General features: G+C 38.1%; 2 protein-coding genes and 1 long non-coding RNA gene across 5 annotated transcripts; all 3 read right to left on the reverse strand.

Annotated features, from left to right (window-relative positions):
* Positions 1–4,777: 4,777 nt before the first annotated feature.
* LOC146755477 (kinesin-like protein KIF20B) lies at positions 4,778–12,962 on the reverse strand. Of its 3 annotated transcripts, XM_085525540.1 has the most exons (10): positions 12,610–12,954; positions 12,245–12,370; positions 11,842–11,981; positions 10,492–10,647; positions 9,384–9,560; positions 8,269–8,433; positions 7,515–7,634; positions 6,491–6,571; positions 5,640–5,763; positions 4,786–5,115 (listed from the first exon to the last, which is right to left on the reverse strand). In XM_085525540.1, exons 1-10 carry the CDS (start codon positions 12,647–12,649, stop codon positions 4,943–4,945), a joined length of 1,302 nt encoding a protein of 433 aa, XP_085381666.1. In that variant the 5' UTR covers positions 12,650–12,954; the 3' UTR covers positions 4,786–4,942. The 3 variants fall into 3 exon arrangements, with proteins under 3 accessions (XP_085381667.1, XP_085381666.1, XP_085381669.1); XM_085525541.1 differs by lacking the exon at positions 12,245–12,370 and having other exon boundaries at positions 4,778–5,115; positions 12,610–12,962; XM_085525543.1 differs by lacking the exon at positions 8,269–8,433 and having other exon boundaries at positions 4,789–5,115; positions 12,610–12,951.
* Positions 12,963–13,033: 71 nt separating this feature from the next.
* Positions 13,034–19,424, reverse strand: LOC146755478 (uncharacterized). The gene is made up of 5 exons (XM_085525539.1): positions 19,367–19,424; positions 18,152–18,347; positions 14,498–15,701; positions 13,919–14,057; positions 13,034–13,189 (listed from the first exon to the last, which is right to left on the reverse strand). Exons 1-5 carry the CDS (start codon positions 19,418–19,420, stop codon positions 13,034–13,036), a joined length of 1,749 nt encoding a protein of 582 aa, XP_085381665.1. The 5' UTR covers positions 19,421–19,424.
* Positions 19,425–19,929: 505 nt separating this feature from the next.
* Positions 19,930–23,102, reverse strand: LOC146755479 (uncharacterized). The gene is made up of 3 exons (XR_014938043.1): positions 22,848–23,102; positions 21,952–22,218; positions 19,930–20,191 (listed from the first exon to the last, which is right to left on the reverse strand). It is a non-coding gene; the product is annotated as an uncharacterized LOC146755479 (long non-coding RNA).
* Positions 23,103–23,724: the final 622 nt, after the last annotated feature.

A 23,724-nucleotide genomic window follows, 5' to 3' on the forward strand; every position in this document is an offset into this window, starting at 1 on the left:
CATGTGCCCAAAAGTCGGGCTACTGAAGAACAACAAAACAACCATCAGGTAGATAAAGCTGCTAGAATTGAGGTGGCTCAAATCGACTTGGATTGGCAGAATAAGGGCGAATTATTTCTAGCTCGATGGGCTCATGAGACCTCAGGCCATCAAGGAAGAGACGCAACATATAAGTGGGCCAGAGACCGAGGGGTGGACTTAACCATGGACGCTATTGCGCAGGTTATTCATGATTGTGAAACATGTGCCATAATTAAACAAGCCAGAAGGATGAAACCTCTCTGGGAGGAAGGGCGATGGCAAAAGTATAAATATGGGGAGGCGTGGCAGGTTGATTATATCACCTTGCCACGATCTCGCAGTGGTAAGTGTTATGTACTCACTATGGTAGAGGCAACCACTGGGTGGCTTGAAACATACGCAGTACCCCATGCAACTGCTCGAAACACCATATTAGGTCTTGAGAAACAAGTCCTGTGGCGGCATGGCACCCCAGAAAGAATTGAATCTGATAATGGGACACATTTCAAAAATTCTCTTATAAATACTTGGGCCAAAGATCATGGCATTGAGTGGATTTATCATATTCCCTACCATGCACCAGCTTCTGGTAAAATTGAACGATATAATGGGTTGTTGAAAACTATGTTGAAAGCAATGGGTGGTGGAACATTTAAGCACTGGGAGAAGAATCTGGCAGAAGCCACTTGGCTGGTCAATACTAGAGGATCTGTCAATCGTGATGGTCCTAGTCAATCTAGCCCCCTACACACTGTAGAAGGAGATAAGGTCCCTGTTATACATGTAAAGAACATGTTGGGAAAAGCTGTTTGGGTCCTTCCAGCTTCTGGAAAGGGCAAACCTATCCGTGGAACTGTCTTTGCCCAGGGACCTGGGTGCACTTGGTGGGTAATGCAGAAGGATGGGGATGTTCAATGTGTGCCACAAGGGAATTTGATGCTGGGGGAGTGCAGTCAATAATTTTATGTATCTATATATATATATATATGTTTGCATGTGTAGTGTATTTTAGTTATTATAGTTGTACATTTAGTTATGTTACATGCAATTCTACTATTTAGCTATCACAATTTTACATACATGTATATGTATATATATGTATATATTAACCATGATGTAATAATGTAGAATAAGGGGTGGAATGTCATGGTTTTGTAATTTTGTAATTTTGCTATCAGTATTCCACATCATAACATCATGTCAAGTATGGATACTTCTGTTGAATGTGCAGTCCACAGAAGAAGACTACATATCCCAGAGAACAACAGGAGTAACAATAAGTCACGGGACCAGGACTCTATATAATCTCGTTCCCAGGCTGGAGTGCCCTCCTTCTTCTCTCGAACTTCTCGGAGAGTGGGAAGCGTTCCAGCCGTGTCGCCTAGAGTTCACAGTAGGCCTCTCGGTTTTCGGAGACTCTCTCTCTCTCTGTTTCGTTCGATTTTGTTAGCCTTAATTATATTATATTGTGTTATCTTGTATTTCGATATCATATTTAGTAAAATAAGTTTTTCCTCCTTAGATTGTCGCTGTTTTATCCCACTCCCCTTTTCCCCCTCCTTTCCAGGCCCCGGGGGGGGGGGCGTGGGGTGGCTTCCCCTGTCACGGGCATAGGTAAATCTAAGTAACCCGTGACAAAACTGTAAGTCTGACATTAGCACAAATGGGGAAAAACAATGTTGTACCCCAGGAGTCACAGCAATATCAAACATGATGCACTTAGGGGTGTGGGCATCAGGGCCAAACATGAAGCCCTGAATAGAAGTTAAAAGCAAGAGATTGCCCAGTCAGGGTAAAGTGGTACCCTATAAGGATACAGAACTGTAGAAGGATAGAAGACTTTCTGGAGTTTGGACTCCAATTTTGCAAAAATTTTTGATAGCAAGTGCTGTAGTTTGGTACAACACTTGAAGGCAAGTAGTAGAATTGTTGAATGCATACACTCAGTGGTGGCAAATCCATGCACTTTATTAACCCAGTTAAGGAATGAATAGGTGGAGTTTACCTTCTGGATTTGAAGGATGTTTCTTCTGCCTGCTTTCTGTATCACGGCTTTACAAGTCGGTGTGCAAGTTTGGAGGAGCTATCCCCCTTGCACCCGGAGCTGCGCAACGCTGGAATAAACATACCTGCTTTACAACCCATCTCTGGATTATAGAGTTTGATTCTGCAAGTCAGCTAAACATTTGTGGTTGGTTTTTCTTTTCCCTAAACAAAGCGACCTGTTTTCTGCACTTGCTGTGCCTTACGAAAATGCACAGAAATTAGGCAAGCCTGAGACTTGCCAAACACCACATGTGACGTTTTGTAAAAGGTCAGTTTTGCAGCAGAGAACCACATATAATTATACCAAGTGTGCAACTACTTTTCCCATGCAGCAGCAGGCAGCAATGAGGCTGTTCTCATAATAAAAATACCATTTGAAAAGTAGTGTAATTAAGTGTATATCATGATGTACCCAGTAGCAATGAGAGCTCTATTAACAGCTTCTGGAACAAGTAGATCACTCCCATCCCCTGCAATGACTTTGCCTCCAATATTGCATGGCTGATAAATTGCAGTCTTCTGGATATGAAATATTTGCAAGTAATTTGCAAACTGCAGCTAATCAGAACCGTCTTCCATATTGTCACCAACCACTTCAGGCAGCATTGTTCCATTTTGACATCTGGCTATGAGGCATTCATGCACGGCATTCACATATATAGGTCAATAAATAGGAGGGAGGGTGATTTCAAGTACTTATGCTTCCATCAGTTTCTTCTGTGTACCTGTGCAGTAGCTGCCCATCTCACCTGGTAGGTACGAATGCTGTTTTCTAGTCCAGGTCAATAAAAGCCTCCATGTTGACATCCACATGCAGATTTGTCCAGCTAACACCATGGAGAAAAGCTTCTAAAAGTCAGTTCAAGTTTTTAATGAGATTGCTGAGCATAAAACCACATGATTCCCATGATTTTTCACAGATTGTTTTCTGCAAACCTGGATCTCACAAGCCTACAAGCAAGGAGAAAGCTTATCGGCACAGCAACAGATAGTACGATTGTGGGTTTTTTTAAATACAATCAGTATATTGTTCTATCACCAGCTGCTTTTAAGGCAATTCACTCCCATCAAACTCTCAAATATTCACCCAAGTCGGCTTTCATCCATGTTTTTACCTCCTGAGCAATTGAATCTATAGGAACTGTTGGACTTGGAGACAACACAAGGACATACTGCCAGCTGAGAACCTTTCAGCTAATTCATCCAACAGCATCTAAAGGTTCAAAGCTCACTGAGGGGGAGAACAGTATTTGGGATATTAGAATTCCCCCCAAATGTATTGGGTTTATTTTTCTAAGTTTATTAATTTAAAGCTGAATTTGCACAAGTGAGGGAAAGCACCTTTCTTCCACACTGAGGAATTGGCACCATCGTCTCTCCAAAGAAAATTCTTTAAAAAGGCCCAAAAATTAAGTATACATAAATATTAATGTGTATTCATGCTCTTCTCTCTGCCAGAGTTCTGCTAAGTACAGCAGTCACGTGAAAAAAGCAAGCCAGGCCATCCTGAACAAGTACAGTTATTACTGCACAATGGGTAAATAGCAATCAGACCTAGAGATACTGTTCCTATACAGGGGAGGCAAGACAAAAATAAATAAACCCTTAACCACAATAAAATCCAAACACAGCTTAAGAAAGCTTGTATTTATTTCAGCCTCAATGGAGTCAGTTTGAAACTGTCAGAGAGACACTGTACACCTATATACAAATTTAAGAACACAACGGAGTAACTGTTACTGTTTATTAACAACCAGTTTTAATAATACGATAAAAGTATGTCCTGAGAAAGGGGAACAAACATGCTTCTTCAAGGTTTTTTAGCTGTTCTGGATCTCAGCCGTCGCTTGATGATCAGATGATCACTTTCCTTCTTTTGTTCCTCAGATTCCTGAAGAAAACATTTCAAAAGTTACTCATCTTTTCGCACAAGACTGACAAGCTCTTCTTGACCCACGCAAACATATTTCTTCCCCTAAATGGATTTCAGAATGGCATTTGCTTATTATATTTTATTCAGAAAACTACGGGATACCGAGATCATTTTAATGCAGCTTAATCACAAGGAACAAATATGGAGAATGTACAAAATCCTGTTTATCTTAAAAAAGCACACACATCTGAGGAAAGCCTGAAGGCAGCTTTCATTTTGAAATACTTGTTTTCAAAAGAGTATTATAATACTTGTTTTGTGAAACATGAAGCTTTCAGAAAACATTTTTAGCCTCAATCCCTGTAGCTATGACTTGCCCAGAATTTCAGTTCTCGGTTCAGTTCCATGTTCTCAGAACTACAGTGAGAGAAGAAACTGTCTCATCTTCTTCATCCTCTAACAAAAAAAATATAACATTTTGGTTTCTGCCCCTATCATTCGTCAAATCATCAAAAAATTCAGAGGGATATTACAGTATGGGCAAATGATCACTTTGCTGAACAGAAAAAGGACTCTAATATAATTAAAAGATGCAGTTCCAACAGAGCAAGAATGTTCTTAGCACAATAGCTGCCGACAGAGTCATGAAACTGGCACATCAGATCCTTTGCAAGTTGGCTTAGACAGGAGATCATAGTTTAAGCATACCTAAAAAGCTGTCTAAGTTGTGCTCTAGAAAAGCGTGTAGTAGAATAATCCCACTCCAACACACTGAAATTATCTATGATTCCAAATTATAAGACATCTCCGTGATTGCTACATCACCTACTTAGTAAACTGTAAGCCAGCCAAACACAGAGATCTTTGAGGACAAAATAAAACAGAACAGCAGGAAGACCAACAAGAATGACTTGGTAGAATAAAGAAATACCTCAGTACTTTCAACCTCCTCCTGCAAATAGATGAAACCTCCAGTCTGTTTGGACTCCTTAGTAGTTTATTTTAAGCCAAGACTACAGTATAATCGCTTACCGAAGAAGCAGGTATATCTAGAGGGCCAGAAACGACAGTTGAATACAGCTTCCTTTTGCATCGTTTTGGCTTGGTCTCTCCTTCTTCGAGACTTTCAGGTTCGTTTGATTTAGGAGAACTTACTGCTGACATCAGCTTCTTGGCTAGAAGAAATTTGTTTTGATACATAAACCAATCAACTTACTGGTTTTGTGAGTCTTTAAATCACTGAATGCAAAAAAAGCTTCGTAACAAACTTGGTTTATAAATGACACGTAAAATTTAAGTGAAAATACTCAGAAATTGTATTTGTTCATCAAGGTTCTTTATTATTTCTATAGCTGAAACAGTTTATAGCTTCAGATATGGCAACTTAAAGCAGCTTAAAGACTTCATGGCTCAGAAGTCGCTGGAAGTCAGAAACTTCAGCAGGAGTTAAACAACAGGCCTAACTTTCGTGCTGACAGAAGCACAAGACAGAACCAACTTTCTCTGTATACTTGTAGGTTTTCACAAATGTAATAATGAATCTCTGAAGAGACGAATAAATGCATTTACTTCATAAATCAAAGGACAACTTAACATGGCAGACAAGTTCTCTAAGAACACATACATTAATAGCCTACAGCAGAAACAAGCCATTCTACAATGTCTAGAAAACATGGAATAAAACTTATTCTACACCAACCTTTAGAGTGTATAATAGAAGGAGAGCTTTGAATAAAATCTCCAACTTTTTGCAGTGTTTCATCCTTCTTAGTCAGTCTTGAAGCATGTACTCGCTTTCTCAGGAAGTAGTCTTTTCCGGATTTCTGTTCAACAGAGATGTGAACATGTGAAACAAGAGCATTGTTTAAACTTCATTTTAGTTCAACGTTATTTTAAGTTGACATTTTGAGCTTTACTACTGACACCTCTGTTCATTATGCTGATGATACCACAACGGCAAGTAATGCAGACAATTTTATACCCTTTAGGGAGTTGTCAAAATCTCAGCTATTTCAAGGCATACGTTTCTTAAAGTTTCTTAATAAGGCAGTAGTTTCTTTAAAAGTAGCTCCCAAGCTGTGGAGTTGTTTCTTACATAAGCTGTTCTAATTACATAAAATAAACAAACATACAAAACAGAAGACAACAGATGGGAAAATCTACTACTCATACTCTGACCATGCCAAGGATACTGCTATCACATGTGAACATCTGTTTTTAATAACTGCCATGCATATTAATGATATGAACCTTAGTTTAATACAAGGGCTTCACTTACAAAAGCACACGATAATACACTAAAGCTTCTCTTCCCAACTATTCAGTGTGCAATATCCTTCCCTCCAAATCATTACACAGTACAGCCATTACACGCTCTGGGGACAGACTGACTTGCCCTTTGGTTAGCTTATGGAATTTAATAGGAAGAGCTCATAAGCATGTAAGATTCCCATTCAGGTATACACATAAGGATAAGACACTGCTTCTTTCGTGTGACCACACAATTACAGGAAGTCCCAAGCTAGCTTCAAAACTAGAACAAAAACCAACCATTTTCTCGTCACTTGCAGAGGGTGAATTAAAAGCCATGACAGATTTTGTATTTTTCGTGTTCTCACTTTTCACAAAATCCTGGGAAAATAAGACAAGTTTCAGCCATGATTCTTTTGGAAAGAACAATTGATGTCACAAAAGTGAACACTTTAAACACTTTTGCTAATAGTAGGGAAGTATTTGCTAGTGGTAACTATTCCACTGTAAATCAAATAATAAATAAGCATTCAATTATAAAAACAGGACATGAAGATATCAGTATTAGACATCTTATGATGTCTAAAAAGCTGATTTATGTCTACAGGTTTCAAAGAAAATACACAATGAAGATAAGAGAAATTCCCTTCTCTTAAACCATTATCACTGAGCTTGGCTATTAGTTTTGTTCATTAAAGCAGTTCATTGATTAAATTCTTCAACTACTTTACTGAGGTAGAAATAGCATTTTTTAATGCTTGTTTTTAATGCTTTTTTTTATTGTAGAAAGTCAAAAAGTAGTCAGAGCCACTTTATCAGGCTCTGCTAAGAATCTGAATGGAGTATCACCACCCACTGTATTTCCAAGAATTAAGTTGGTTAATAAATACTTTGTTTTTAAAATATATGTAACTGCTATGTTATGAAAGTTAGCAATTAAAAACTTATATAGGAATGATTAACATCATCTGCTAACAAAACAATATTCAGAAATCCCGCAGAGGAAGAAAATAAGTTCAATTTGCTGTGCCCGTTTCAGTGGCTCCATGAATTTTTTCCAAGTAACTTATCTAATCATGAGCCACTTCATAAGCATTAACATGAGGAGAGTTTTCAACAGCACCTGACAAAAATTCATCACACAATTGTTTCAACAGCTTTTATTCCTATCAAAGGCTATAAAAACAGGTGATCTGATCACCTTGAAAGGGATAAATAAATTAAAACTTGGGAATTGTTTAGAGAACATGAGATCTTTTCCTACTCATTCCTTATCAAAAGCAATACAATCACAACATTTTCAGATCTGAAGTTTCATACTAACCTCAGATTCATTTAATGAAGTGAGGCTCCTAGTACATCGACGTGACAAATAATTGTCTTCAGCCTTGCATCTTAATGGAATTCTTTCTCCAGTTTTAGTTTTGCTTTGTTGTTTCCTAGGCTGTAAATATTTAAAAGGAGTAAAGATTAGGCTATGCATTAGACCTCCAAAATATCTCGAGTTTTCTAAAGTTACAGTGTAAAACCTCAAGCTCAGACGCCACATGAACACGTAAGCTGAAACACAGCACAAGTGTGGGAAGGTAGTAACATCTATTCATTGTGTGATCTTCAGATACACCCTACTGGGTCTCACTAACAGTCTCAGGCAGTATTCTGCCTCCAAAAGAGAGAAAGCGAGACATTATTTAGGGACAAAATCTGTAACGCTGGTCGTTTTGTCATCCATTCCCCCCATACTCTGCACGCTCACAGCTGCTATGTTAGAACACCAAAGGCTAAACCTCTGCCTAATCTTCAGCATCCACATACGAATACATGGAAAACTGCATGGAAAAGTTCCATAATGTACACAGAGAGATGGTGTTCTAGTAAATAAAATATTTTTGAGAAGATGAGAGCTCATGCTTGAGTGGAAGACAAAAAGAACCAACAAGTACTCATCACTGAATATGTAGTTAAAGGACTATATGCTAAGAAAAATGATTCCAGCTCCAGTATCTCCTAGGAAAACAGAAGAACAAAAAGGGGTTAACAAGATGTTAAGTACTGACTTTCTATAAATATAATCATACCTTTTCATTTACAGAGTCATTCCTTCTACTTTGTCTTTCTTCAAGTAAAGGTATTTCTGGCAAACACTGAGGGCTACTGTGGTTAATGCGTTGTTTTAATTCCTTTATAAAGTCATCTTTGTCAGCCAGTTCTTTTCTTAACTCTTCTATCACAGTTGCATTATCCTAATAAACAGTAAAAACTGCTGAGTTGTGGGATTGGCAAAGGGAATTAACACACACAAGCAGTATTGCAATTACTTAGTAGCATCAGTTTTAGAATTGCAGGCTAGAACACTTAACTATTCAAGAACAGTAACATTTCACGGATTTGTACGGTCACTGTTACAAGTGCAGTAGTCACAGAATTGCCTGGGAAGTTGTAATACAATATATTTTGATTCTTCTATTTTACTTATGTGCTTCAGCCTTCATCTCCCTTAAGATATAATAACCCGAGCTTTTATTTGTTCCCAAATCCTCGGTACTGTGAAAAAGTCGGCAGTTGTAGGGGAAGTTTTGCTATGAGAACATCTTTCTTCTCAGAGAAAGTGAATCCAAACATTCTCAAAAGAGCACAACTCATTTAGTCTTCTGTTTAGCTTCTGAAATTCTATGCTACGGCTTAGATTGGCTATCCTGATTAAAAGCTGGATGTTGAAATAAGAAATGCAACTTCCAGAGATCATCCCCCCTCTGCTTTTTGATGCTTCCCTTAATCTCTCTCGACGTCCCCTTCTGTCTTTTCAAGCCATTGTAGATACTACCTCAGAGAAAGCAAAGAAAGTAAGAAACCTGAGACAGAACTACTGTCTGAGTATTGAGCCTAGCTTGGGATCCGGAAATGCTGTGAATTATCAGAAAAAGCTACAGATGTCCAGTCTGATTGTAGGATCATAAGCATCCAACTGACATCTGCTTATCTGAACTACTGAAAAAATTGAAATTTTAGTAATTAACAGAAATTCTGTTTCTGAAGAACAAAAATAAAAGCTGGTGCTTTTTTTGGTTAGTTGCACATGATGTCAATACGACAGTGTTCAAGAACAGAACCACACCCAGAATACAAAGAGCAGGTACAGGAGTTTTACAGAATTTATGGGTAGCTAATCAGGTAGGAGGAAAGGAGAGCTGACCTTGCTTGAATCCTTTAAGGCAGATTGTCTCAGTTCTGATATTTCTGTCTCTTTTTGTATGACATTAGAAGCCAAAGTTTTGAGCTGTTTTTCCAAAGCTTCTACTAACTGATCTCTCTCCTCACGCCACTTTTGAAGATTACGGTCCTTTTCCTCCAACTGGGCAACAAGTCTTTCCTAAAAGAAGAACAGATGAACAGTGAACATCACCTACTACACACTGAACTGTTCTAACACTTTGGTAGTTAGCACCGTTTTACAGACTTAGTAAATGTATGATCTCTTCAAGATCCACAGGAGCTCTAGAACTAGTTGCACTACAAACCTACAGAAGCAAAACCATGCTTCTATTAGACAACCTACATTACTCTCCTTGTGAAAAAATATTAGTATTATTTTAGAACCTCCACTTCAATTTGCTCATTTAATGATTACTAATGAGCTTTAGGAAAATAAAGTCACAAAGTGATACTAATACTAAGCTCCTCACATCCTTCTATGCTGCTTGCAGGTCCAGAAAGTCGGGACTAACTACTTCCAGATGTAAAAAAAGCTTTGCAGAATGTACAGATTCACATGTTTAAGAAGTTACATGACAAGAGCCCAGCAAACAGCTCAAGTAACTCAAGTGACTTTATCAGTCACTATTTGGAAAGTGATAAAGGAGCAAAACTGTGGCTGTTTGACCAAGTATTTTTATTCAGTATCTGGAGAGAAGTTTGTGGGGTTTTTTTAGAAACTCAATTGCCTTTTCTTCCTTATAAAGGCTTAAAGGCCTTCTGCTTTGCAGAAAAGAGAACAAACAAAAGCTATTGTACAAAGTACTTTCTTAGCCTCATTAAATAGTGATCTATTTTTCAACTGTAATTTTCTTATTGATGTCCCACATACGTGACATTTCATTATGCACTTATGAAAGATCTTTCTTTTTGTGGCCCCCCCATTCCTTCCTTTTCCAAATCAAGCAGTTCTCATATGGGCTTTGGCGCATAAGAAAGCAAGGGGACTTGGACAAGCTGCTCTTATGCACCCTTACTGTTAATACTTGGTATGTAGTTGTCTCCAAACTACAGGCACCAGACAACTCTGCCAGGACCTCATAACTTACGATTTCTGCTTGTTGCTTTCCATAATGTTGTCGGTCCTCAGCAAATTGTTTCATTTCTTTGTTGCGAAGATTCTCTGCTTCTTTTATCTGATTTAGGAGCTCTTCTTTCTCCTCCAGCCACTTTTTTCTATCAGTTTGATACTTAGTCTCACTTTCCTATTTCAAAGAAACCAAAAATGAAATAGTGAGTCATTAAGGAATAAAAGTCTTAAAAGCCAGGTCATCATTAAATCGACTTGTTTCTGCAAGATAACAGAAACATTAGCAGTTTTTACTACAGAATATTCCCAAAGGCAGGTATTGGATAATCATTAGTTCTTTTCCATTAAAAAATAATCATTTCCAGTATTTCTTATTCAGACTGCAGAGCTTCCATAAAACATCTCTTTTTCTTTATAAATGTTCACACAAGCTTTACAGAACTTACACCAAAAGTCAGTATAAGAAAAACTCTTTTAACTTAAAAACTTCTAACACTTTACGCTGCCTTGCAGCAGTTGTAGAAAAACTTGCAGCTCCATTAGGGTTGAAAGACAAAGAAAAGCAACATAGTTTACTCTGTAGGAGTAGTCTCCTTTCCTATCAAACCTACTGGCAGACATTCTCATATATAGGACAGAGCACCTGAGAAACTGCTTGGAAAAAATAAAAGTCTTTTAACCAAGGAAAATTAGTAGACCCGCAGCCCAACAAAAAAGGCTTCCTGGTGATAAAGTTAGATGATGATTTCGATAGCTTATATTAGTTGCCCAAGAAACTAACAGAAAACAGTTTTGACAAATACACCGTAAGTTACAATTTGCTTTGAGTTAGTATTCCTTTCTTGCAAACAACAGTTGTATAAGTATACTCTGCTTATAGGACATTGACGTGGTATAGAATGAAGCAATGAATGTTCAACTTTCCCCTCTTCTTGAAAAAGTGAATTGGCTCTGTGCATTAAAAAAATATATCATGAATAAGCTTACTCAAGGTGAAGGAGGAAAGAAGCTCAGAACCATTCCACTAACAGAGTGGATGGAACCTATTGTATACTCACTTAGAAAACTCCCACTGCCAGCCCACTACTTTTATTTAAAAAAACAAACAAACAACAACAAAAAATAACATCAGATGGGATAAGACAACTAACTGTTCAGAGGCCAGCAAAAGAAGCACTGCTCATGGCAGCATAATGTAGGGAAGGCTACACTTCCTATACTATGGGGGCATCAGTGATGCCATTCTTAACGTACCACAAAAAAGCTGCACCTGGTCCCTATTGCATGTTGCACTGCAGCTTTTACAGGAAGTTTCTGTAATCAATATAACAGTTTACTTTATCAAGTTACAACTTTGAAGTTAAGTTACCTCCAGCTCTTTTTGCAGCTTTATTAATTCTGTACTGTTTTCATTCAAATTTGCCTCATCACTTTCGTTGTTCTTTTGCTGCCAGTCACCATTGCTCTGGTATTCCAGTTCACTGTATTTGTGTTTCCATGCAATCAGTTCTACTCAATACACAAAATGAGGTTAGATAGCATATCATTTCAAATATATATTTGAAATACCACACCAATGACTTTTTACTAAAGCAGCTTCGGTTTTATCTGCTACAGACATAAAGAAATAACAGAAGCCTTTAACTACAAGAGAGTTGTTGTTTACTATGGAACGTTAATGCCTAAGTAACAGTCACATGAAAATGGAAGTGGCTATCACAGTACGTCTAAACCCCTTTTGCATCCCTGCTCCCTTTCCCTGGAAAGATTACCTGAAGCTAATTTTTGGTTCTCTTCTAACTGAGCTTGAAGCATTTCTTCTTGTTCAAGCTGCACTTCCTCTTGTTCTTCTAATGCCATCCGCATAACTTCAATTGTTCTATCCCTTGCACACAGATCTGAAGGTTTGAAAATTTACAGATGAACTCCCTACTAGCTCCCATTATTCTCAAATCAAGATTCTCCCATGACCAAAAGCACTTTTAAAAGAAATAGAGCATCTCCATTGAAATATTTACATACAAATACATGCAGATATGTTTTAAAATCGAAACACAGAAGACTCAAAGTCATTAGCAATGTGACAACATTTACACGGATATTCCACACACACACACACACACAAATAATGGCTGACCGTCACATAGTTGGTCATAGTCTTTGGAGATATCTTCCATCCTCTCAGTTTCCACCAGCTCCTATATTTCATGTTGAAAGAAAAGCATACACAGTAAAAACAAGCAGAATCTTTAAGACAGCCTAGAATTAATAAGCTTTTCATAAAGCATAAATAAGGACTCAAGCTGATAAAAAGAATTTATGGTAAGACATTTCAATTAACATATCATGATGTCACTCAACAAGATCAGGTTATATGCATGTATTACATATGTATTTACTATGCAGATTATTGTATTGAAAACAATCTGCCAGTGCTCTGTAGTGACTAATTATTTGAATATCTTTCATGGTCTACCACTAATTTCAGTTGGCCACTTTCATTTTGCTCCAATTTTTTTTTTTTTTGACCTTTTTCCTGCTGCTTGGAAAACCTGCATCATTCATTTAATAAAAATTAAGAGCAAGTAAAATATTTGCTTAATTTGTTGGATATAGAAGTCTTTATAATCCAGCTCATCCTTAAACTGGTTATTAATCCTTTCAAGTTCTTCCATCTTGTTCCTGAGGGATTCCTCCACAGAACGCATTGTGGACACCTGTAATGTAAGCACAGCTCACGGTTCATTAAAAGAGTTCTGTAATCCAACCTGGCCAAATACTTCTTTGTTAAATAAAGAGGAATTCACAAACAAGTGCTGAGTAGGAAAACGACAGCAAGTGCAAGGTTACCAAGGAAGACATGAATTCATTTTTAAGCTTCAATTTTCCACCCCAAGCACACCCAATAAACTTTCAGACTAAGATCCTGCAAAATGGGTTTTAAGATATCTTCTTGTTTAATAATTAAATTTTAACTATTAACATCACTGAAGCTGAAATTGAAGAAAAAAAATATACATGCTTATATTAAAGAGCCTCTGGAAATTAGTCTATTTCTCTTCAAGTAAATAGCATTCTTCTTCCCAGTTATCAGCGTTTTTTCACAAGACTTAGGTTTTAGGCTTAGGAGTTACCACGGATACCAATGGCAAGTCACCAGTAACTTAGAGATAATAACAAGTCCCCTCCAGAGGCAGATTAGCTATTCTCTTCACAAACCTTATTCCAGACTACTAACCAACTTTACTTTCCTCTGTTCATTATCTATGTGAAACCATGTTTTAACTTCTGGTCCCCTCTAGAGCTTCAATGGCAACTTTACCTAAGATTTGCTGCTAGCCACACTAGTGTGAAATTTCCAGCTTCATAGTTAAAGTTTGAGAAGTTTTAACAGCAGAAAGCCAAGCATAATCTTACAGAAAAAAATAGCTCAGTTGACTACAAACCTCGCTTTGTAGTTGCTGAATTTGTTTCTCGGCATCAGAATGTTTGTCTTTTAGATCTGCATACTCTTCTTCTTTCCTCTGCAAATCTTTTTTCAAATTCAGTACAAGGGCAGAACTCTCAGAAAGAATATTTTCTAGCCTTATGTTAAAAATAAAGAGACAAAGAACATTACTGTTACACATCTCATGGAAATAGCAATTACAGCTTAATCCATGCCCTGCCTGTTGGTTTCTATTTGTAAATAGACTCTTAAATCTATCTAGACCAGTGACAAGATTTAAACAATTACTTTTGAATTTCAGCTTGCTTCTCATAATCAGATGCTGAAGCAATAAATTATTCAGATGCTATTCTGAGGGATGGACAACAAAACCACCAGAAATCCCCATATTATTCTTTATTTCCTTGCACACTCCTGTTTTCCCTTGGAACTCAAGTAGCATACCAAAGCTTCCTAAAGTAGTAGTTTGGCCATTGATAAGCATGCAGATGCACTAAGTCAAAGGGATGTTCCCATTAACTATTTTTAACTCTAGTTCATTCTCAAAGGGCTCTAAGTTAACTCAGTGGTTACTTACGATTCTATACGTTGCACTTTCTCCATTTCACTCTTTTCCTTTTCCCGAAGAGAATGTTTCATCTGCTCCAAGCTGTTTTTCAGCTGCATAACTTCTTGAATCAGATTTGCTTCATTGCTAATTAACTCTTCAAAATTTTTGTCTGCATTTGCAGACTTCTCCTGCAGAGTTGCTGTAACTGTCTCCAGATTAAGAATAATAGATTCTTTTTCTTTAAGTAATTCATTGAGTTTTGACACATTGTCTTCCATTGTCTTGGAAGCCTCCAGGCGATATTCAAGCTCTCTTATTTTTACCTCACAGTTGGCAACTTCCTCCTGAAATTGTGCAATCACTCTCTGATCTTCTGCAGTCTTTTCTTCAAAGTCCTGAGTTTTCTTTTCTATTTGCTCATGTAACTGATTCACAAGATCATCTTCCTGACTAGTCTGAGTTGTAATCTCACATAGCTTCATTACAAGTTGACGATTATGATTTTCAGCATTATTCAGTCCCGCCTTTAGGTTTTCATTGTCTTGAAGCAGTGCTTTGATGTGCTGACTTTTTTGTGAGGAAACATCAACAATACTTCTGCATACTTCCCAAATCCTTTCAAGACTATAGTTAAAGGAGAGGTCCTGCACAAGATCTGAGATGGAAGAAGTCTGTGACTGAATGCATCCAGAACTAATTTGAGATGTCCCTGGCTCATCTTTTTCACAGTCTGAGGAATCCTTTACACTGACAAAGTCAGTACCGATGGCGTGAAACTCTAAGTGACATTTGTATAATTCATCTAATTTGGTCCGCATTTCTTTTACTTGTGACACTTTATCAATTATATATTCTTTGGCAACTTCTATGTTGTTAGTTAGTTGGGCATTTTTGTCTTCTAGTGTCATATTTATAGATTTCTGTTCATCCAGTTCAGAAGCAATTTCCCGATAGTCAACTTGACCCTGCAGAATTTGTTCACAGAGGACATCAGCTGTTTCTTCAGAAAAAGAAAGCTCAATACGCAGGCTTGTTACCTGCTTACTGAAATCTTCTTTTTTATTTTTTTCTCTTCTGCATTGTTCTTCAAGCACAGTTAAATGATGTTCCAAGATTTCAGTTCTTTCCCTCAGTGCTAGTACTTCCTTTCGGTACGCGGAGCACTTTTGTTTCATGTGTTCAATTGTCTTTTGCTCTACAGTGTTCTTTTTCTTTCTCTCATTTACAACTACTGTAAAACAAACAAACAAACAAACAAAAAAAAGGGAAAAGGAATGTAGCTCAGATTGATTAAAATCATTATTACATAGCAGTTCACAACACCAAGTAGCAACTTCTAAGTGAAAAACTGTCGTAATATGCAAGCCATGCCCTCACATCACATAGTATTTGATACTAGTGAAGGAATTAAAGTTCTCTGGACACGTAATCAGGTGCCTCAGATTTCTATACAGAATTAAGAGCAAAAGGTTTTCAGTCTGGAAGAACACTTTTACCATGGCACTACTCAAACCTTCCACTCCACACCAGTAGAAAATCTTATTAGATCTAAGAAACATGGGAACGAGATAGATAATTCACAGCTATATTCTTTCTATCTTCCCTGCTTCAGCAATCCCTATAAGGCAGCCAGGAATCACTCCATCTACATCTAAATGGTAGATAAACAGTTCTCTAAGAAATTTCATTCCAACTCACAGTCCTCTTACTTTCAAAAGAAAGATAAAACCCTGGACAAGTTGATCACTTAAGTGTTGATATCTGTCTCTCTTATTCAGTTGATCTCTAAACAAAATATGAGAATTCCTACTTCTGTCCACACTTACTCTTTTGCATATAAAGTTCACGCATAAAGTTGTACAAATTTGCAGATTCAAGTTTCCATAAATATTCCATTAGCTTGGGGCTGTTTTTTTCTTTAACTGGTGAGCAATTAGCTAAAATCACATGCATTTTCTTTCTATCAAAAGCGACTTCTGCTGTATTTCATCATTGCTTTAGAATCCAGTTATGTCCATTCCATAATATGCATACTTTAAGTATTAAAAAAAATAAATATAAGTCAAGACTTACTAGGGATTGTGTCACCACAACAATATATTCCATGGTGATTCTTGTACAGTCCTTTTATTACTACAACTACAGAAATGCAGAATTTTATAGCGCCCACGTGCAGCCTGCATTACATACAGATTCACATGTACTGCATGGAAACAGCCTCTTAACTCATCTAAGGAGTTTTATATACAGCCCTCAACTGATTTAAAAGTCATACTGAAGAAACAGCAGTGGCGTATTCCACCCCAAACCAGGTTTTGGGTTTTGACTGCTGCTCCCAGCAACACTAGTGAGGGGAATATGATTTATAAGTAATCTAAACACTTTATGCTGAAAACAACAAGCAAGCACTAAAGCAAGATAAATAAGACTAGGGAGAAGATGTGTAATGTTCAGTCTAGAAGCTCCTTACACAGGAAGTAGGGAAAAAGCATTATTACAGAGCATAGGAAACAAGACCTAAAAGCTCAGAGAATGGTGTAAATACCCTGAACTTGAAGCTGAGATAACCTAGCATCTCCTAAAACACTTTTGCTCGTGCTACTTATATAACTAATTCTACAAAAGAACCAGCACAACATACCTGTGCTCACTGTTCTACTGTGTATATTTAACACAGCTAAAGAATATATATTAAGCGGTTTTTGAAATTGGACGCTATTAATACTCACAAATAGAAGAAAATTTTAACATGATTGAATACTCAGTACTTCTTAACAGAAAACTTCATGCTGACATTGTGACTATCAGCTACCCATTTTAATTCCTATGTGGAGCATTGCTGTCATTAATTTTTAAATGAGAGCTTTGGTCATATGATTATAACAAACCCACTACTATTTGGAGTATGGAGGAGTCCACATCCCTCCCTCAGTCTCTGGTAAGATGCTTATATGTGATGCCATTCAGTGGTCACATTAGGATTCAATATTTATGCCAAATAAAGGCAGCAGGGACAAATCATCCAAGAACAGCATCTCATCCAAAGAAGGCCTTGACTTTCTCCCTTGCACATATTTTGCAAGAGGAATACAAGAAAGGAAGGGACTACAGCTAAGTTTTAGATTTTTCCCTTCTACATTGTATATGCCTTCCGTAATTCTAGGAACACTGATGCTCAGCTGTGCCCAGAAGTGAAGTTAAATGCATCAGAGCTTATCCAAACCATTTTGCTCAAATATTGCCCATGAGCGAGCAATTAGCAGGTCGTCAACAATTTTGATAGTTGCTTCAGGAAAAACAAAACAAACAAACAAACAAAAAAAAGCACTTGAACAGCTGATGCTACTCAGAAGATCAGCAACAGCAGTTGAAACAATCCTAAAGAAACTGCTTTAAAACTATTACCAAATCTGCAAGTGCATCAACAGATGAGGAAAAAGCAGCAAAAAGGAAAAAAATAGTGCAAAAAACTTTTATTCTTAAGCATTCAAAAATGAACAGCATAGGACCTTCTGAAAAAGGGATATTTACATAACAGTTACTTCTATTTACAGTTTAACACAGTGGCTTTTCTCCTTATACCATAAGGTACGCGCTTCACAGCCTTTTGCTTCCTATCCGGAATAGGAAGCAATTTATTGTTTTGGAAGACACCCTGTTCAAGGATGGAAGAAACTGTACCTTTCTTTGGAGGTGGCTCTTCCACAGTAGGCTTATCTTCATCAGTACTGCGCTTTCTTCCCACTTCCAACTCAGTTTTCTCTTGTTTCAGTGCTTTAACTGAAAGCACTGAAAATTGGCTGCTTTCAGTTCCTTTATTAGTGTTCTCTTCTGCCGGTTCTGCTTTAATGGTAGTTAAATGGTAGGCAGTCTTTTCCTGTATTGATATAAGATCAGTTACATTGAAGCTTAACAAAAGGAGCACTTAAGTCTCAGTAATTTTCTGTAGGCAAATATTTACACAAAACCATACAGCTAATATATTTACCCAATGACTCTATAGACATCAGTTACAAATTTCAATAGCAGACACAACAAGTACACCTTCAGATAATGACAAGTGCAATACTTGGTAGAGTATACAAGGGAAAGCAAGAGCCTAGCAGGTTACAAAGTAAAAGACTTGCACACAATCAAGAGTTTACCAGTTTATCAAAGAATTTCCTGTTTCCAAGAAGTCAACAAAATTACAAACATGGTCAAAGAGCAAATGGTCAGCTCTCATACAAGTTCATCACATCACACTTCTGCTAGGCTGCTAAAATCACTTTCATCGTGACAGATATAATCCAACCTTAAAGCTTAGTCAGCTCTGTCACGCATATTTTAGATTGTGTCCTTGACCACAAGTGAAGCTTCCTTACTTACAAGATGACGATTGTTAAGCCATGCTGGCACTGCCAAGGACTGATTATTCATCTTTAGTAACTTATGAAAAGAAAAGCTTCAGAAGTGTTCAGGCCACACAATCTCACAGATAGAGTTGGAGCCTTGTTCTTGGAAGAAGTAATAGGTGAGGACATGACTACTCATCACAGTCAGCTTTAATACCATGGAAATACTAAGTTGCAGTGATGCAGACAGTCAAAGACTAAGAAGGGTCAAGTTGCTAAGCTTACAAGGTTAGAGATCTGAGTGACAGAATTAACTATAAATGTTTTCAGAGCTACTTCAGGCTACCAAACATCAAAAAATGAACAAAAACCACCAGAAGTGGTATGCACACATACTTAATCAAGCTAGTCTTCACATATTCAGTAGCTCGCAGTACATTAGTCAGGATAAAGTTTTATGGACTGCATAGAACGCGGAGATATCCTGAGCATTCATAGCATTTTAAGCTACCACAAGTTGGTATTAAAACAATTTTACACAACATCTTCTTGATAAAGTTACCTCAGTTGCTTCTTTAAGTTGCTCAACAGACTCATCCAATTTAATCACCTGCATTTCAAAGTCTGTAACACACAGAAAAGGTTGTATTACATAAGTAGCCAATAGATAGTTTATTAAGTAAACAATTTTTCCAGATATTCTAATGTTTAGGTAGCTTTTGAACAGATTAATTAATTTGCATGTGGTCTTCACTTATTGGGAGTGATTCAAAAGTTTTCTAAATTTCTTGGAACAAAAACATTGCATCAACAAGACATAAAGAAGAGTAGAGATTACAATATAAAAGTAAAAATCAAGATATAGACATTTAACCCCATACTTACGAAAGCGTAAAGCTGCTAGTTGCAGTTTAAAGGAGAGGGGGGGAAAAAGAAAAGAAATAACCAAAACCCGTGGAATTGCTGAACCTGAATATACACAAGGAACAAACTATCACTTATCTACAGGCTATGGTTCCAAAGGTAGAACATCTCCTCTAATTCCTACTCAGACTGGTTATTTCTCTTTTAGATTAATGAACTATTTCTGTCTTCTACCTTTCACATCGCATAACTCACCTTTGTTCTTCTGCATCAGCTCTTCTTCAGTTTTAAGTAGTTTGGTGTTTTTCTCTGTTAGCTCTTCTTTGGTCTCCATCAGTTCAAAGTTAGTTTTCTCCAGCTGCTTTTCAAACCAGCCAGTATCTTCCTTCGGGTCCCCCAGGGATACAATGGAACTATGTGCTGCCTCAGCTTGCTCTTTAATATCCATGACATCATAATGCACAGAATCAAGAATGCCCTCAGGATCAACACAGGTGTCAGGCACTATGCTATGTTCTCCACGCTGAAACGTAATTTATAATCAGTTAAAACTGGTGAATAGCTGACTTCATAATAGCTGTTATTTCTACAGATAGTCTGGATAGCCACTATGAAGACAGCCATACAAGAAGTTTTTAATTTCAGCTTCAAAACCCACCTCACAAATTCACATACAACACGACAGTGATTCGTATGGGGGGAAGATAAGTGGCATTCTAGTAACAGCTAATATATTTTATAGTATTTGATGACCACACTCCCTTTTTTTTTTTTTTTTTTTTTTTTTTTTTAAATATTACCCCAGATTGATCTCCTTCAAATTTAATGTACAAGTTCGGACTCCCCTTTTCTTTGTATACAGCGTAAATTTTCATTTTGTGTTGCAGAAACAAGGAAAACGCCCAAATTCCCAAAGCTTTCTGAAACTGTTCTTAAGGCTCAGCAACTATTCCTGCTAGATGAAGAATAGATGTATCTTGCTCATCATACAGCAACACAGCATGCACTTCTTTGTAAACAGCCTTGTGTTTCTATAAGATGTGCCCATAACATTTAAATAGTAAAAAGGAAAATATTTAATAAAAAAAAAAGGAAAATATTTAAGAAAAAAAAAAAGAAAAATACCAGGGTGTCATGGTTTAATAATTTTGTAATTTTGCTATCAGTATTCCACATCATAACATCATATAAGGCATGAATAATTTTACTGCTCCCGAACACTTGCAGTATATCGATGATATTGTTGTGTGGGGCCATACAGCAGCAGAGATTTTCAAGAAAAGAAAACAGATAATCCAAATTCTTTTGCAAGCTGGTTTTGCCATTAAGCGCAGCAAGGTGAAGGGGTCTGCCCAGGAAATCCAGTTCTTAAGTGTAAAATGGCAAGATGGGCATCGACACATCCCAGCAGATGTGATTGAAAAAATCACTGCTATGTCTCCTCCCACCACCAAGACAGAGACCCAATCTTTTCTGGGAGTAGTGGGCTTTTGGAGAATGCATGTCCCAAACTACAGCCACATAGTGAGCCCCCTCTATCAGGTAACGTGGAAGAAGAATAATTTCTCATGGGGTCCTAAGCAGCAGCAGGCTTTTGAGCAGAGAAAACAAGAAATAGCCCGTGCCGTGGCCTTGGGGCCAGTACGGACAGGACAGGATGTAAAGAACATCCTCTACACTGCTGCTGGAGAGAAAGGTCCCACTTGGAGTTTGTGGCAAAGAGCCTCAGGAGAAACCCAAGGCCAACCCCCGGGACTTTGGAGTCGAGCATATAAAGGGTCTGAGGAGTGCTACACTCCAACTGAGAAAATCTTAGCCGTGTACGAGGGGGTTTGGGCTGCTTCTGAAGTAGTTGGGACAGAGGTTCAGCTCCTTCTAGCACCTCGCTTGCCTGTGGCCCCCCTGTCACGGACACAGATTTTTGTTTAAACCGTGACAACTACCCAGAATGCAGCATAAGGGAATTTTTGCCTAGAACTCTGGAGGACTATTTTTAACTCAGAAAGGTCAGAGATAGAAAGTTCACACTGATTTCTGGGTCACCAGCCTCACCGTACATCAGCATTTTTGGTTTTTAAATGATACATAAAGTTCTCAATGGCACTGCTCTAGTCGGTAGTTCTTTCCCTTTCCGTGCAGCTTGCTCTGTGCATGGCTTGTGAACTGCTATTCAGGCCAGACAGCTGCAGCCCCAAAGACCTGCCATAAATGTACAAATTCTACCAGGATAATGTCTTGGTAGTGGAGAAACAGGATGCGCAGTCATATGGCTCTCACACATACCTTGTACAACCAGCTTGGCTCTGGACTGGGCATCACCAATGTCACAGGTGTACACATCACTGTCACTTTTCTCCAGATTTTTTATGCTCAGCTGCAGGTCTCGTCCTTTCTGTGCCCTCTTGTATTTCCTGCCAGGCCTGAGCACAGCAATGCCTTTCCTCCATATGACGAAGGATGCGGCTTTCTCGCTCTGACATGTAAAAAGTGCACTTCTACTTTCTTCAATTTTCACATCTGAAAGTTCCTTGATAAAGTAATTAGGTTTTTCTGGAAGGAAAAAAAAAAGTATGAGGGTGTAGGACAAAGGGATTTGTTACCCCAACAAGTCCCAAGCATACAGAGGTGTCCTGAATCTCCTTTGCCCTCATTTCAGAATATCACATAGAGATGCAAAGAGTCTAAGAAGACCACAGAGTCCACCCATTTACATAGGTTTGATAATTCCAGTAGATATCTGCAAAGTTCAATACCATTATACATGCGCTGGTAGGATCTCATCTGATAAACTGCATATAGTTTTGATTACACATATTCAATATAGACTAATTCAGATTGCCATCTTTTCGTGGCTCACTAACACCCAAGATCATAGAATCATAGAATGATCACAGAATCATAGAGTGGCCTGAGTAGAAAAGGACCTCAAAGATCATCTAGTTTCAAACCCCCTGCCAAGGGGTCACCAACCACCAGACCAGGCTGCCCAGATCCACATCACACTGGAGAATCATTCAGTTTCCAGATTATTTTAAGGAAAAGACTTTAATCCATCATATTTTCTGAAAACTAAGAATTGATCCTGCTCAAGGAAACAGAAGAGAAAAACATCACCCACAGGCTGCAGATATTTACCTCGACTTCTCTACATGCCATCCCCAGTGTGCTTTTCAACTCACCTTGCACAGTGACCCTGGCTTTTGTTTCAGAGTCCTCTGTCTCACAGGGGTACTCCCCACTGTCCTTGGCAGTAGAGTCATGGATGATCAGAATGGCCCCACTTCCCTCCTGCTGCAAGTCATACTTCTGGCTTTTTCTGATTGCTTTGCCATCCTTGTACCACCTGATGTTCAAATCCGGTTTTGACAGCTCACAGCTCAGGCTGATGTCCTGCCCTGCTGCTGCTGTCTTATCCTCCAGCTGTTTTGAAACCTCAGTAGGTTTTCCTGGAAGAAAACATTGCTTTTTGAGTAACATACACTTAGGGTAGGATGCCTCTCTCAAAATACATGCATCTACATGCTGGAGATAAGTTAGAGAGGCACTTGCAACAGACGCCATCCTACAGCCAGCAGTAATCTGCAAAGTACAGACAATAGAATTCCAGGCAGCATTTATTCTCTCTTAAATCTACCCCATTGAGGATGATGAACCATGTCTGAAAACTGCCTCTTTCTTCTCTCCACTCATCACACTGGGAGCCTCGGATGATGCTCTCAGATGCACATGCTCTAGATAGGAATTTGTTGTACAGCTAGATGGTGTGAAGGCCATCCCTTCAGCTTATAATTAGAGGATATTTGCTCCCACAGTTCCCTCAACAGAGCATTCCTGATTTACTGTTAATGGAACAAGCTGTAGTGAGATGCCCATTTCCAACACTACCCCAGTGCTTTGGGTAGTTCTCACATTTGTGTAAAATGTTTCCTCCTTTTACTTATTTTTAAGAGAAATTCTCAGTGCTTCAAGGTTCAAGTAGAAGGTTGCTATTCACTTTAACCATATTATGAGTTAGCTCTCACGACAATCTTATCAGAAGACAGTTGAAGGAATCAG

Source organism: Coturnix japonica, chromosome 32, assembly GCF_054131305.1.
Source record: "Coturnix japonica strain WE chromosome 32, WE-NBRP24, whole genome shotgun sequence".
NCBI lineage: Eukaryota > Metazoa > Chordata > Aves > Galliformes > Phasianidae > Coturnix > Coturnix japonica.

Excerpts from the sequence above, each read along its gene's own strand:
- LOC146755478 (XM_085525539.1), bottom strand. The coding sequence starts at position 19,420 with ATGCAGGTGATTAAATTGGATGAGTCTGTTGAGCAACTTAAAGAAGCA. Across the intron at positions 15,702-18,151 it reads AGAGCCACCTCCAAAGAAAG|TAGTTGTAAATGAGAGAAAG; the intron begins GTACAGTTTCTT and ends TTTGTTTTACAG. Across the intron at positions 14,058-14,497 it reads AAAGTGCAACGTATAGAATC|GCTAGAAAATATTCTTTCTG; the intron begins GTAAGTAACCAC and ends TTTTAACATAAG.
- LOC146755477 (XM_085525540.1), bottom strand. The coding sequence starts at position 12,649 with ATGGAAGATATCTCCAAAGACTATGACCAACTATGTGACG. Across the intron at positions 9,561-10,491 it reads GAAAGCAACAAGCAGAAATC|GAAAGACTTGTTGCCCAGTT; the intron begins GTAAGTTATGAG and ends TTCTTCTTTTAG. Across the intron at positions 5,116-5,639 it reads TTCTATTATACACTCTAAAG|CCAAGAAGCTGATGTCAGCA; the intron begins GTTGGTGTAGAA and ends AATTTCTTCTAG.